This window comes from Euprymna scolopes, chromosome 43 (assembly GCF_053919585.1).
Source record: "Euprymna scolopes isolate OS-2025 chromosome 43, ASM5391958v1, whole genome shotgun sequence".
Lineage (NCBI taxonomy): Eukaryota > Metazoa > Mollusca > Cephalopoda > Sepiida > Sepiolidae > Euprymna > Euprymna scolopes.
Genome location: NC_136524.1, coordinates 36131849 through 36144666, shown reverse-complemented (window position 1 = coordinate 36144666; position 12818 = coordinate 36131849). Strand labels below are relative to the sequence as shown.

Below are 12818 nucleotides of genomic sequence, written 5' to 3'. Positions count from 1 at the left end.
TAAACCCGGTTCTCCAACTTCCAACGTAGACCCCTACTACCATGTCTCCTTCTCCAACATCAGGGGTCTACGTTCTAACCTTCCAGAGGTTGAAACCCAATTACAGGAGACTAAACCAGACCTTTTATTTTTAAGCGAAACTGGTATTGGACAGGCTATTTCCCTAGAAGAGTTCGCAATTAAAGGATACTCTAACTTAACTTCTAAATCTGACCCCCAAGATCGCCATGGGCATGGAATATGTGCCTATATTAGGGATAACTTTCCATGTGGTAGGGACATCTCCCGGGAAGATCCTAACTTACCCTATATGTGCTTCCGGGTTGCTTTAGCTCACACTACGGCATTTATATTTACTCTCTATCGCCCCGATAACAGCGGAGTTACTATCTTTCAAAGCATATCTAAGAAAATTGACCAAGTCTTATCTGCTTATCCTTCAGCTAACATTCACGTATGTGGTGACTTCAATGTTCACAACGTCGAATGGTTGACCCACTCTAACAAGACAGATGATGAGGGAAGGTTCTGTCATGATTTCTCCATTGCCTATGACCTCACTAAGATTGTTCAGGAACCCACCCGTGTGCCCGACAATGATGGCCAGTATGCGAGCCTACTAGACATTTTTCTCACAACTTGCCCTGAACTATGTTCAGTTTCTGTTCTGTCGCTTCTTGGATCTTCCGACCACTCTGTTGTATCAATTAAGATAAAAATGAAATGTAATAAGTCCCCAGACGTACCTCTCCATCGTACAGTATATCGATACACTAAGACTGACTGGGATAGCTTCCGTACATTTATATCTGATCTACCTCTGCATTCCATGTTTAAAAAGGATGTGTCCTCTATAGTAATAGACCTGACGGAATGGTTAATTGTAGGTATTGACCGTTTCATACCCTCGAAAAAGTTTCAGCAAAAACCTAACAGCCAGCCATGGTTCTCTCCAGAATGTGCTGCTGCCATTGCGCACAGAAATCACTTTTTCCACTGTTTCCAACGTAATAGATGTATGGAAACTAAAGCCGTTTTCAGGTCTGCCAGCAACCATTGTAAGAAAGTAATAAGGAACGCAAGAGAGTTGTATGCTCAATCTGTTAAGTCCAAAGTAGCTGAGCAGCGGCTTGGTTCCCACCAGTTTTGGCAAATAGCAAACAGAATCCTGAACAGAAGCGTGTGCTCCATCCCAACTATTATCAATGGACCTGAGGTAATCTCGTCAGCATCAGACAAAGCCAAACTCTTTGTCAAGAACTTTGCAGCTAATTCTACCCTTTGCGACCAAGGCCGCCAACCCCCAATATTTCCTCCTGTATCAGAAAACATGCTATGTGATATACGTATATCTGTACGTGATGTTGCCAAGCTAATCAAAAACCTTGATTCCAGTAAAGCAACTGGCCCTGATGGTATTCCAATTACAGTAATCAAAAAACTTCAACCTGAACTAGCGCCCATACTTACAAAACTGTTTAAACGTTGTCTTAAGGAGAATAGTTTCCCATCTCCCTGGAAAATCTCATCAGTATGCCCTGTATTTAAGAATTCAGGTGATCGCTCATCACCCTCTCAGTACAGGCCAATAAGTCTCCTGTGCGTCATGAGTAAGTTGCTGGAATCTGTGTTAAATACAGAAGTAATCAACCATCTCAACAAAAATAACCTTCTTAGTGAAACTCAATATGGTTTCCGTTCTGCTAGATCTACAGCAGATGTGCTTATAGTTATATCTCATAGGATTAGCAAATCTCTCGACGGTGGCAACCTTTCTAGGGCAATTGCTCTTGACATATCTAAGGCCTTTGATAGGGTATGGCATAAAGGTTTACTTCACAAGATCTCTAGCTATGGTATTGCTGGAAATGTCTTTTCAATTATTAAATCATTTCTTTCTGATAGGTTCATAAGAGTAGTAGTTGAGGGGCAAAAATCAGAAGCTCACAGTATTAATGCCGGTGTCCCTCAGGGGTCCATCCTGGGCCCAACTCTTTTCCTGATCTACATTAATGATCTTCCAAATCACATCCTTACATCATTTGTAGACATCTATGCTGACGACACTACCATTTATGGTAGCACATCTAAGACAGTAAACGACCAAGTTCTCTCCAATTCTCTCTCCTCTGATCTTGAGCACGTAGTACAATGGGGTAAAGAATGGCTGGTTACTTTTAATGCATCTAAAACCAAGCTTCTCTCTTTACATCATCAACATTCTGATCCACATCTGACATCAATTGAAATGAATGGCTCTCGTCTTCAGGAGGCCTCAAGTTTTGACAAACTTCTTGGCTTGACCATTACTCCTGATCTTAAATGGAACACGTACATCAAATCTGTTGCCAAGGCCGCTGGAAAAATGGTGGGATCTTTCTATCGATCCGGTAGATATCTCACTGCTGATGCTATTCTCTATCTATATAAGAGCCAGGTACGTCCAAGGATGGAATACTGTTGCCACATCTGGGCAGGAGCTGCTAGAAAGGACTTGGCCTGCCTTGATAGAGTTCAAAATAGACTTCGTAGCCTCGTAGGAGATGTCCTTTTCTCTTCCTTGCAACCTCTATCTCACAGAAGAGATGTTGCGAGTTTGTCTCTGATGTATCGTTATTTTCATGGAAAGTGTTCGAATGAGCTTCAATCTATGGTCCCCCCTCGCCAAACTTTCACAAGAAACACTCGTCTAGCTGTAAACACTATCAATAATTCCCCCCACTCTTTATCTGTGCCTAAACCTAAACGTAGATACCATGAACAAAGCTTCTTTCTTAGAACTGCACGCCTGTGGAATTGTCTTCCGTTTTCCTGCTTTCCGGCTGACTACAATATGGTTGTCTTCAAGTCTAACGTAAATAAGTTCTTGATGAGCCGTTCCATATAAGTTATCAACTTTACCAAATTTTCATTACTAATGATTACTATAATGTCCAATTTCTACTGTACACTCTTTAACCCTTATCCTTGAGTGGCCTCTTGGCCTTGATAATGTGGTGATGCCTATGTAAAAAAAAAAAAAAAAAAAAAAATCATGGTTCAATTTTCGCTCTAAACAAAAACATTTTATATACTGCCATCTCTGCTTGTGTAGTAATAAAACTTTTCAAACGCACTTGTGATGTTAGGCTGTATAAAGTGTTATCTTTAGTCAAAATCACCTGTTCTTTCATCAAATTTTTTCAATTATCGATACTTATTGAAGACATTCCGATACAAAACCTATCTAAGAACATTGCCAGGCATGTAAAATGCATCTGTATGAAATTTCAGAAACATTAGCCAAACTGTTTCGGAGTCTATAGGGAACGAATTTACACACACACAAACTTCCTTTTCTATAATAGTAAAAATAAGGGATGACTCATTATCATTCATGATATTTGATTTACATGCTTGCTTGTGCTAAATTCAACAGCAAATTGCCTTTTTTCTTTTCCTTTTTAAATTTCAGCCAATTTCCCTACATCAACCCCTAGATTAGGTATGTAATTCATCTATTCCTTCTTCCATTTGTTCGTTAGGCACAGTCTTTTTTCTTTTATTTGTACTTGTTTTAAATCCTATATATGCATGGTATGAGCTTTTCTGTACTTACAAATAAAAACAGTTCAATCTCTTGTTGTCAGCATAATTCAGGGGAGACAATTGTAATATGGTTCAAAGGATAATAACTCCCGAGCAAACTGAGCAGGCATTAGTAATATCAAGTGTAAGATAAAATACTTACCGGCTAGTTTGCCAAATCATAACCAACTTATCATCACCTCCAGATGCCAGGTGTTTTCCACTGTGAGACCACCTTACACAATTCACACAACCTAAAACAAAATAGAAAAAAAGAAAAAAAAAAAAAACATAACATGTTTGTGGATAGGATTCTTGAAAAAATGTATATTATATCTTTTGGTACAGCAATTTTATGGCAACCTACCTGCCATATCTAATACGAGCAGAGAAAGACACCTACGATTTGCCGGTTATTGTCTGAGGAGCCAGCATGAATTAGTGAGTGATGTATTGCTATGGACTCCACGACACGGACGTGCAAGCAGAGGACGACTTAGATCCATGTACATCCAACAAATAACACACGACGCTAACTGTGAACCTGAAAATCTGAGGCAACTGATAGAAGACAGGAAACTCTAGAGAGGAAGAGTCACACCATGATGATGATGTTGACAGCAAGTGAAAATTAGCCCTCCCACCACAACAGATTAAAAAAAAACAAAAAAAAAACACAAAAAGCTTCAATGAATCCAAACCCAAGAAAGCAAAGCAAGGCCTTCACAGTATGGCAGGTGTCTGATGAAAGATATTCGGTTGATTACATGTCTTTGAATGTTGTCCAAGTGGTCAACATTCAAAACAAGGTACGAGTGCCAAACTGATGATGCTAATTATCAGTGTGATTGCACCATAAATGCATAAAGCAGTGCTTTTTCAACCTTTTTGCTGGAGCAGAACCCCATGGAAACATTCCACTGGCTCATGGAACCCTTCTGCAGTAATTTAGTTGTATTATGCAAAAACAGTATTTAAAAGATATGAAATAAAAATACTCTTATGATTTTTTTAGTGGGATTCTTTTCTAATCTATATATATATAAAAGGTAAAATGTGTGTGATCATTTTATGTATGTCTCGCAAAGGCTTTTTTCGACGCCATTCTCCGGGGCCCGGGGGGGGGGGGGTTACTATCGCTTAAAAGTGTTTCTATACCGTCTAAATAATAATATCTATGATTTGCGAACGCGCATCATATCTAGATTTATTTACATCGACTTTTATAAGATTGGCGCTATTTCACTCTGTCCCCTGTTTGTCCTGCTTTTTAGTATAAATACAGTGAAACTAAATTCAAACGGTTCGTGTTCTCGGCTTTCGCGCCAGAACGTCCAGAAAGCAATCAGCTTTTCATCAATGTGGAGTTTCTCCTTATATCAGACAATTGCTATTCGATTTGGACAATCCCCTTTAAATGGGGAGCTGCCCCCCATCATCTCGGGGAAGCGAAAACTAAAAATACTGCCACGTCATCGTAACAATCCCGCAATGATCTCATTTAGCATCTACCTGTCAATCAAACCTCTTTCATTCGCTTTATAAGCCTTAACACGCTAATCAATTACTCTCACTCGTTGCCAAGACAGTTAAGTGGTTGGCTTTTGTTTCCACCTCCGCGTCAAGGCTTCCAGGTTCAATCCCGCCTCCCAACCAAAACTAATTTTTTTTCTTTTACACTTTTAAACACCGCTTTACCCCCCCCCCATACACACAGCGTTGTTATCTTAAGATTGCAGGTTCGATCTGACAGGTTTATTTATGCCATTTTTTTCCCGTTTATTTTTTATTTTTGGTTTATCCAATTTTTTAACATCGTTTTTTTATAATATTTAAACAGGATTATTACTTACCAATACACACACCTACAAACACCCGGTCAACAACGAGTACCCCCCCCCCCGCGCTAGTAATATATAAAAACAAACCTAATACAAATTAATTTTGAAAGTGTAGAGTGTTTAATTATGTAAAATTTAATATATTTTAAATAATATCTTTTTAATATGCTTCTATAATATAAATCTCACTTGTCTGTCTGTATGTATGTATGGCTAAAACTTCCGACAGACGCAACGGATTTTCATGAGATCAGCATCATTTTGAAGCTTGACGTCTCAAACGACAAATATAAAAAAATTGGCCCAAAACATTAATTCCTTCACCCTCAACTGGGCACTTTTCTACAAGGAGGGGTCGAGTTTTTGTGAGCCATTTTTGCAAGTCATCGTATCGGTTGGATTGACTAATTTTAACGTTCCGAACTTCCGGTCGTATCATGGAGAAGTGGTAAGATGTCAGATTTTCTTTCACTTTCTTTTCCGCCTTCACGTCACAGGTTCAAACCTGTCTGCCTACTACTACTTTTTTTTTTTTTTGCTCAACACACACCTTCAATAATAATAATACTAATAAAATAGATTTTCACAATTGAATTTGACATTCTGTTTATTTGTTCGTTGTTCTAATTTACAAATAGCGGAACCCTTGGAGTGAACTGGTAGAACCTTATAGTTCCGTGGAACCCTGGTTGAAAAGCACTGGTTGGTATAAAGTATTAAATAAATTTGTAATATTCTGACACTAAGAAATATATCTCTGCATATGTGGAGGGGAGGGGCACGCTGGTGACATAACATGAGAATCAAAGAGGTTGCACACCACTGAATTAGTTTAGCATCTCCATCGAAAGACTATCCACATAAGGATTTAACTTTATCTTCAGAATTTATTCCAAGTCTTAAAATAAACATTTGAAGATCTTGAAAATGAGGAATTTCACTTCTTGTATTATTGGAATTTTCATTTTTAATTGAATAGTCATGCTTTTCTTCAATTTTGTCATATTTTTGCTCTTATTAATACAGACGCAATCAAGAAAGTAAAAACAGTAAAGAAGAAAGCTAGGGGTTGAATGTTCAAAAATCTAATTTATAAAACTCATTATATGTGTATGTCTGTCTCCATTTTTTTCAAAGTGCATCTTCTCTGAGACGTAAAGTCGCAGCATGGCATGAGACAGGTCAAATGACTAAGTTTTGTGGACTATTGCTTTATATGTATCTTAAAAGCCAGTTAAAATAATAGTTACTAAGAGATCAAAATTGAAAAAAAAAATTGAAACTTGGCAGGCATAAGTCAACTTAAAGTGTTTTTGTACACATGTGCGAACATACATTTATATGTTAAAATCAGTTCATTTTTAACTATTACTTATCCGCCTGACATTAGCTCAAACAGTTACAACTTAGGTTGGAGCGCTAAATGTTTTAGTTTTGATTCTAGCTGACGGCATGCAAGACATTTAAAAAAAAAAAAATGTTAAAACTTAAAATCGCAACTATATATTGGGTACAATATAATAATCAATAATGGCTCTATAATATAAAATCTGTATTAATTAAAATATTGTATTTATTTTACAACTAGGCCATGCTTTGAGGGGGGGATAGTACTATATATTGGGTACAATGTAATAATCAATAGAGAATTGGCTCTATAATAAATACGAAATTTGCATAAATTAAAATATATTTACGCATATTTTATGACTAAGTAATGGCAGGGTGTCTGCGAATATAAAATTAAAACAAATAAATATGACAACATGTTTCAGTAAGAATTTAAAATCTTGATTTCAAGAGAAGAGGATTTATTTTTTTTGTAGCAAAATCATTAAAGGGTAATTGAACAAGTATTATATTAAGCACTGCAGTCTTCAGGTCATGCACATTTCTAAAGTTCAGAAATATGTGACCACATATAATAGCTTTATATGACGCACTACAAAAGTTACTCATAATTTTAGTTGTGCAAGCTCTAGTTTTAACAACTTTCACTGTTTTTAGAGGCCAGTATCCTTTTACTTATTAAAGACTAGCCTGGGTGCCCGGCGTTGCTCGGAGGTGTGTGTTGAACAAAAAAAAAGAAAAAAAAAGAGTGGTAGTAGGCAAGCAGGCTCAAACCCGTACTGTGAAGGAGGAAAAGGACATAAAAATAAGTGACGTCTTTGCCATTACATCCATCGCCAAACCAGAAGTAATAAAGGTCTAAATTAATGCTACTCAATCGAAAAGAGGGGATAACTTTTGAAAATATCGGCGAAAAAAAAAAGCGACCCCCACCTCCTTGTAGAAAAGTGCCCAGTTGAGGGATGAAGGAATTAATGTTTTTAGCCAATTTTTCGATATTTGTCAGCCAAGCTCCAAAACGATACTGATCTCGTGAAAATCCGTCATCTCTGCCGAAAGTTTTAGGCATACATACATACATTTAAACAGATAGGTGAGATTTATATTATAAATAATGTGTAAAAATAAAATTATAGTTCAACTATGTGTCACAATATTAAATTACAAAGAGAAAGTTTGCAATGAAACGTGATGAAAAAAAACAAACTTTTTTTTTTCTTTTTGGTCAATGAATCAAGAAAAGTTAGTCACCATTGAGGTGGGAGGGGGGGATCTATTCTCAAGGAGCAAGTGGTAGGACTATCTAATTTTACATTGTTATATAAAAAAAAAATTTGAACAACAATACTGTTGGCATGATTTTTTTGGTTTAGTCTCTATTACTGCAGTTACATTGGGAGAAAGGGATATGGCTGCTATCATCATAATCGGTTTAATGTATTATATGCTGGCATATATTGGATGGCTTTTAGAAACTGACTTCCAAACTAACCTATCTGGTCAGGTCTTTATTTATCCATCTTTCTCTCAAGTCCATCCTTATCACTTCTACCCATGTTTTTCTTAGCTTTTCCCTGTGAACTAGACCCGATACCTTAACTATATCAACTTGACCAAGAACTCTCATCCATTATTTCAATGCAGCCAGAGCATCAAAACCTCCTGATCTGCAAACATCTTATACTGCCCAGATTCAGCTTCCTCTAAGATCATCAGATCTAAGTTTGTCTTAATGATTAATATTACATATTCATCGTAGCATTCTCAAATCATTTCTTTTCATGTAATGCATATTCTTAGACTGCATTTTACATACATCATCACACTGATAGATTTTTCACTGGGTCGACATTGTTAACGCTCTGCTAGTTAGTTAATGACTGAAGTTCTTTGAACTAACACCATTGACTCCTAACTCGTGCAATCAAACTAGCACCTGTTTCACGCTGTACTGTAATGGTGACACCAAGATAGTAAAATAACTCCAATAGCTTCGCCATTCAGATATACAATCTCCACATTTGAGTTCTCATCCATCTTTCATTGTTTTAAAATTACTGCACATGGTTATTGTCTTTTAACTTAGTAATTTGACTGCATTTCTTGTGCGCTCAATGCTTAAAAGTACCACAAACAATTGAATGACATGCGACTCCCTTTCCACAATTCAGAAACATAACAGAAGTTCTGAGCAACCTTAATAAGTTTGCGATCAATATATATTTGAGATCTTATCAGTTTCCATGGTCTTGCACTCCTTTTACATAAAAAAAGTTATTGTCTTTTAACTTACCAGTAATTCTACTGCACTTCTTGTGTATGCAATGCTTACAAATACTACAAAAAATGAAATTGCTCCCAAATTTCTTTTCCGCAAGCTGAGCAGGGTAACATTCTCCTTTTGGGGAGCTTTCCAACATTACAACCACTGATCATGACTTTAGTCTTGGTAACATTCACTCTCAGACCTTTAGTTTTCACAGCATTCTTCCCAGTCTTTCATTTCTAATCACCATTTCTATATTTTTTTACTACATTATATTTTTTTTACCACATTATATTTTTTTACCACATTATATTTTTACCACATTATATTTTTTTACTACATTATATTTTTTTACATTATATTTTTTTTTTACTACATTATATTTTTACCACATTATATTTTTACCACATTATGTTTTTACCACATTATATTTTTACCACATATTTTTTACTACATTATATTTTTTACTACATTATTTTTTTTTACTACATTATTTTTTTTTACTACATTATTTTTTAAATACTTTTTCTTCTTTTTTAGCTTCAAAAAGTGGAACAGCCAATGAAATTTCTCAATATCTCGAGAAGTATAAACAGGATCCAAAATATGCTTGTAGATACATGGAGATTTCGCATAAAGATCTGATCGAGTCTGAGAATTTACTTGCATGTCGAGGGAGTCTTTCATCGTCGATATCCAAGGACAGTCTAATATCACCTGATAGTCGGAAAGGTTCCCTTGAAATAATTAGTGACATAGAGAAAAAAATTGCCCTCTTCAAAATGAAGTTGTTCCCAAATTTCTTTCCACAAGCTGAGCAGGGTAACATTCCTCTTTTGGGGACCTTCCCAACATTACAACCACTGATCATGACTTTAGTCTTGGTAACATTCACTCTCAGACCTTTAGTTTTCATAGTATTCTTCCAAGTCTTTAATTTCTAATCATCAGCATTTCTTCTGGACAACTTGTACAAAACTTGCTGAACAATATTTCCAAGATACAAATGAAAAGCAATGGACTCACAGTAAAAAAAAAAAACAAAAACAAAAAAAAAGATGATTCAGTTTCTCCTGTTACAACACCATGGCTACATCACACTCCGAGAGACATCATTATCCATTGAGCAATTACAACCGTTTTTGTTGATAAAAGAGGATGACTGTCAATTTGTGGAGATTAACTCCCCTCCTCTCCAATACTATGCAACACTACATAACCTTCAGTTGTAATTTAAGACAGCATGGGTGACAATTATACAACAAGTTTAACATATGACTGCATTGCAATGTCTTTATCAAAACTATAACTAGAGATGGCACAACTTTACCTTGCAAGTGAAACCGTTGCATTCACGAGTGATTTTTTTTTTTTCCAAATGGCGACTATAAATAATGAAATGCTTATCTTTTGGAGATTATGTGTTTTTCACTGACAATCTTCTAAAACTCATTTCTGAGTGAAAAATGTCTTATCAACCTTTTTATTATTATTATTAATAAAACGAGTAAAATCAAATTATTTAAATAAAAGGTTTTATAAAACAATACTCTTTTGTAACGAAGGCGGTTAAAAAAAAAAAAAAAAAACATCTGAAGAAATTTGAATCCTTCAAGTCTTAACATAAAATTCAGTGCATATTTAGAATTATACTTATGAAAAAAAAAAAAAAAAAAAAAAAAAGGAATTTTTATATATAGTTACAATGTTTTGTCTAAGGTGTTTTCGAACCTGGATATTATAGACAGCGTTACTACCTCTGGAAAACTGTTCTGCAGAGCAAAATCACAGACAAAGAATGCTGACTTTTTTCTAATGAGACAAAAGTACCTAGGGTACATCTTTTGTCAGAGACCACAGATTGGCACCGGGGTGAAAACTTTGTCCAAGATCTTTTTAAATTCTGGTTGATGCTGTTTCACGCCAAAAATGACTCCCCATGCATCTTCGGCTACTCAAGTGAGGAGTAATTATCTTAAGATTAGCATTCATGATGCATCCAACACTTCCATGAAATGTTATTTATTATCATTATCATTTGTAGACTGAAGAAAGAGATGGTAAAGCCTGGGATGGAGAACTACTCAAACTGAACAGAACCAGATGTTGTATATGTGTAAGTCTATATACTATTTGCATATCCAAAGTGACTTCAAACCCGGATATTATAGACAGCATCACTACCTCTGGTAATCTGTTCCATGAGTGTTTGACCCCCCCCCTTTTTTTATTAGGCCATGGTCATAAAACCGTTAAAAATAGAGGTTGCTAAGCTAATTAAGAAATGCATAAAACTTAGATACATCATGATAGTTAGACAATACAGAACTCCGAAAATGTGACGGTGATGTATGTTCATTCACACAGTTCTGAGGCAGCACATTCAGGACTGTAAAACACAATGCAAAAAGAGATGAAAGTGCCTATTATACATCTTTTACAGGGTCCCATAAAGAATTATAACCTAAAACATGAGAGAGACTGCTTACAATTCACAGGAATTACTTAGTTTAAAAAGGTATATATACAGTTCCATTAATATTTTACACCAGAAATAAGTTTCCACATATCCCCTGCTGGGGATAATTATCCAAAGATCAGCAGCCACGATGTACCCATTAGGCTGACTACAGATGGTGGCAGCCTGTACCAAAATGGAACAATTCAAATAAAAAAAAAAATAAAAAAAAAAACTGGTGATTCAGCAGAAATTACAATGGCCACAGCAAAAATATGTATGAGAAATCATAGAATAAATTTAAAGAGACTCACCTAAATGATTGTCCATTTGACACAAAATTCTTGGTACAGTGTCATCTTTTTCAAATTTTTCATCACGGACAGGGGCCATATTCCAAATGACCACCTTGCCACAGTCATCGCCTGAAATGAAAACACAAATTTACGTGTATTAAAATTTAATATTTACAAATATTTGAATTTTATGTCTACGTACTACTATACTGAAGCGACACTCACCCTAAGCAGCTTCCCGGCCAAGATCAAAGTGTAGTATCAGTTCCAGCAGATACTGCAATTAAAGTTATATGTGGGGGCAACCCCACATATCAGACCATTCAATATAGGGGAAACCCTTCATACTAGTTGGTACTATCCAGCCCTCTGCCCCCAATTGGGGGGAGCTGGTACCCCTTTCTCTCCATGTTAAAAAACGGCTTTGTGTCAAATTTATTCAGTGGGGAAGCAAAAAAATACCCACCCTAAGCAGGTTGAACCGACTTCCTCCAGAGGAAATTTCATGGGAATATAAAATTAACAAGTGATTTCCAGTTGCTTGCAAAAATTGTCTGTTCCACAATGTATAATAATTGATATTAGAGAGAGAGAGAGAGAGAGAGAGAGAGAGAGAGAGAGAGAGAGAGAGAGTTCTCTATAAACTCTGAAACAGTTGGGCAGATTTTTTTTTTTTTTTTAATTTCACACAAGTGTATTTTGTGGCTGAGAGTGATCTTAGATGGTTTTGTATCAAAATACATCCAATAAGTATTAAAAAAAATCCAATTAAAGGAAGTCCAATTTTGATGAAAGTTAACACTTTTATACAGCCTAACATCACAAGTGCATTTGCGAAGTTTTATTACCGCACAAAACAGAAGGGCCCAGCATATAAAATCAATAGAAGGGCATGTTGACATAAATGTTTCTGTTTAGAGCACAACTGAACCATGATACTTGACTTTTGTATTTCAAACTTTAATTCAAGTTATATAAAAATAATTTTATAAAATTGACAGTAGGTTCTCTATAGTGAAATGTAGAATACAATGTATTGT

The 12818-nt window shown here is 35.8% G+C and overlaps 1 protein-coding gene across 1 annotated transcript in view; it reads right to left on the bottom strand.

Moving 5' to 3' along the window:
- The window catches only part of LOC145268287 (protein HIRA-like), a 191929-nt gene that overhangs the window by 126394 nt on the left and 52717 nt on the right, over positions 1-12818 (bottom strand). Inside the window, exons 3-4 of the mRNA XM_080123694.1 lie at positions 11797-11907; positions 3731-3821 (exon numbers count right to left, since the gene is read on the bottom strand). Of these exons, the coding sequence (XP_079979820.1) occupies positions 3731-3821; positions 11797-11907 (202 nt within the window). The remainder of the gene's footprint in view (positions 1-3730; positions 3822-11796; positions 11908-12818) is intronic.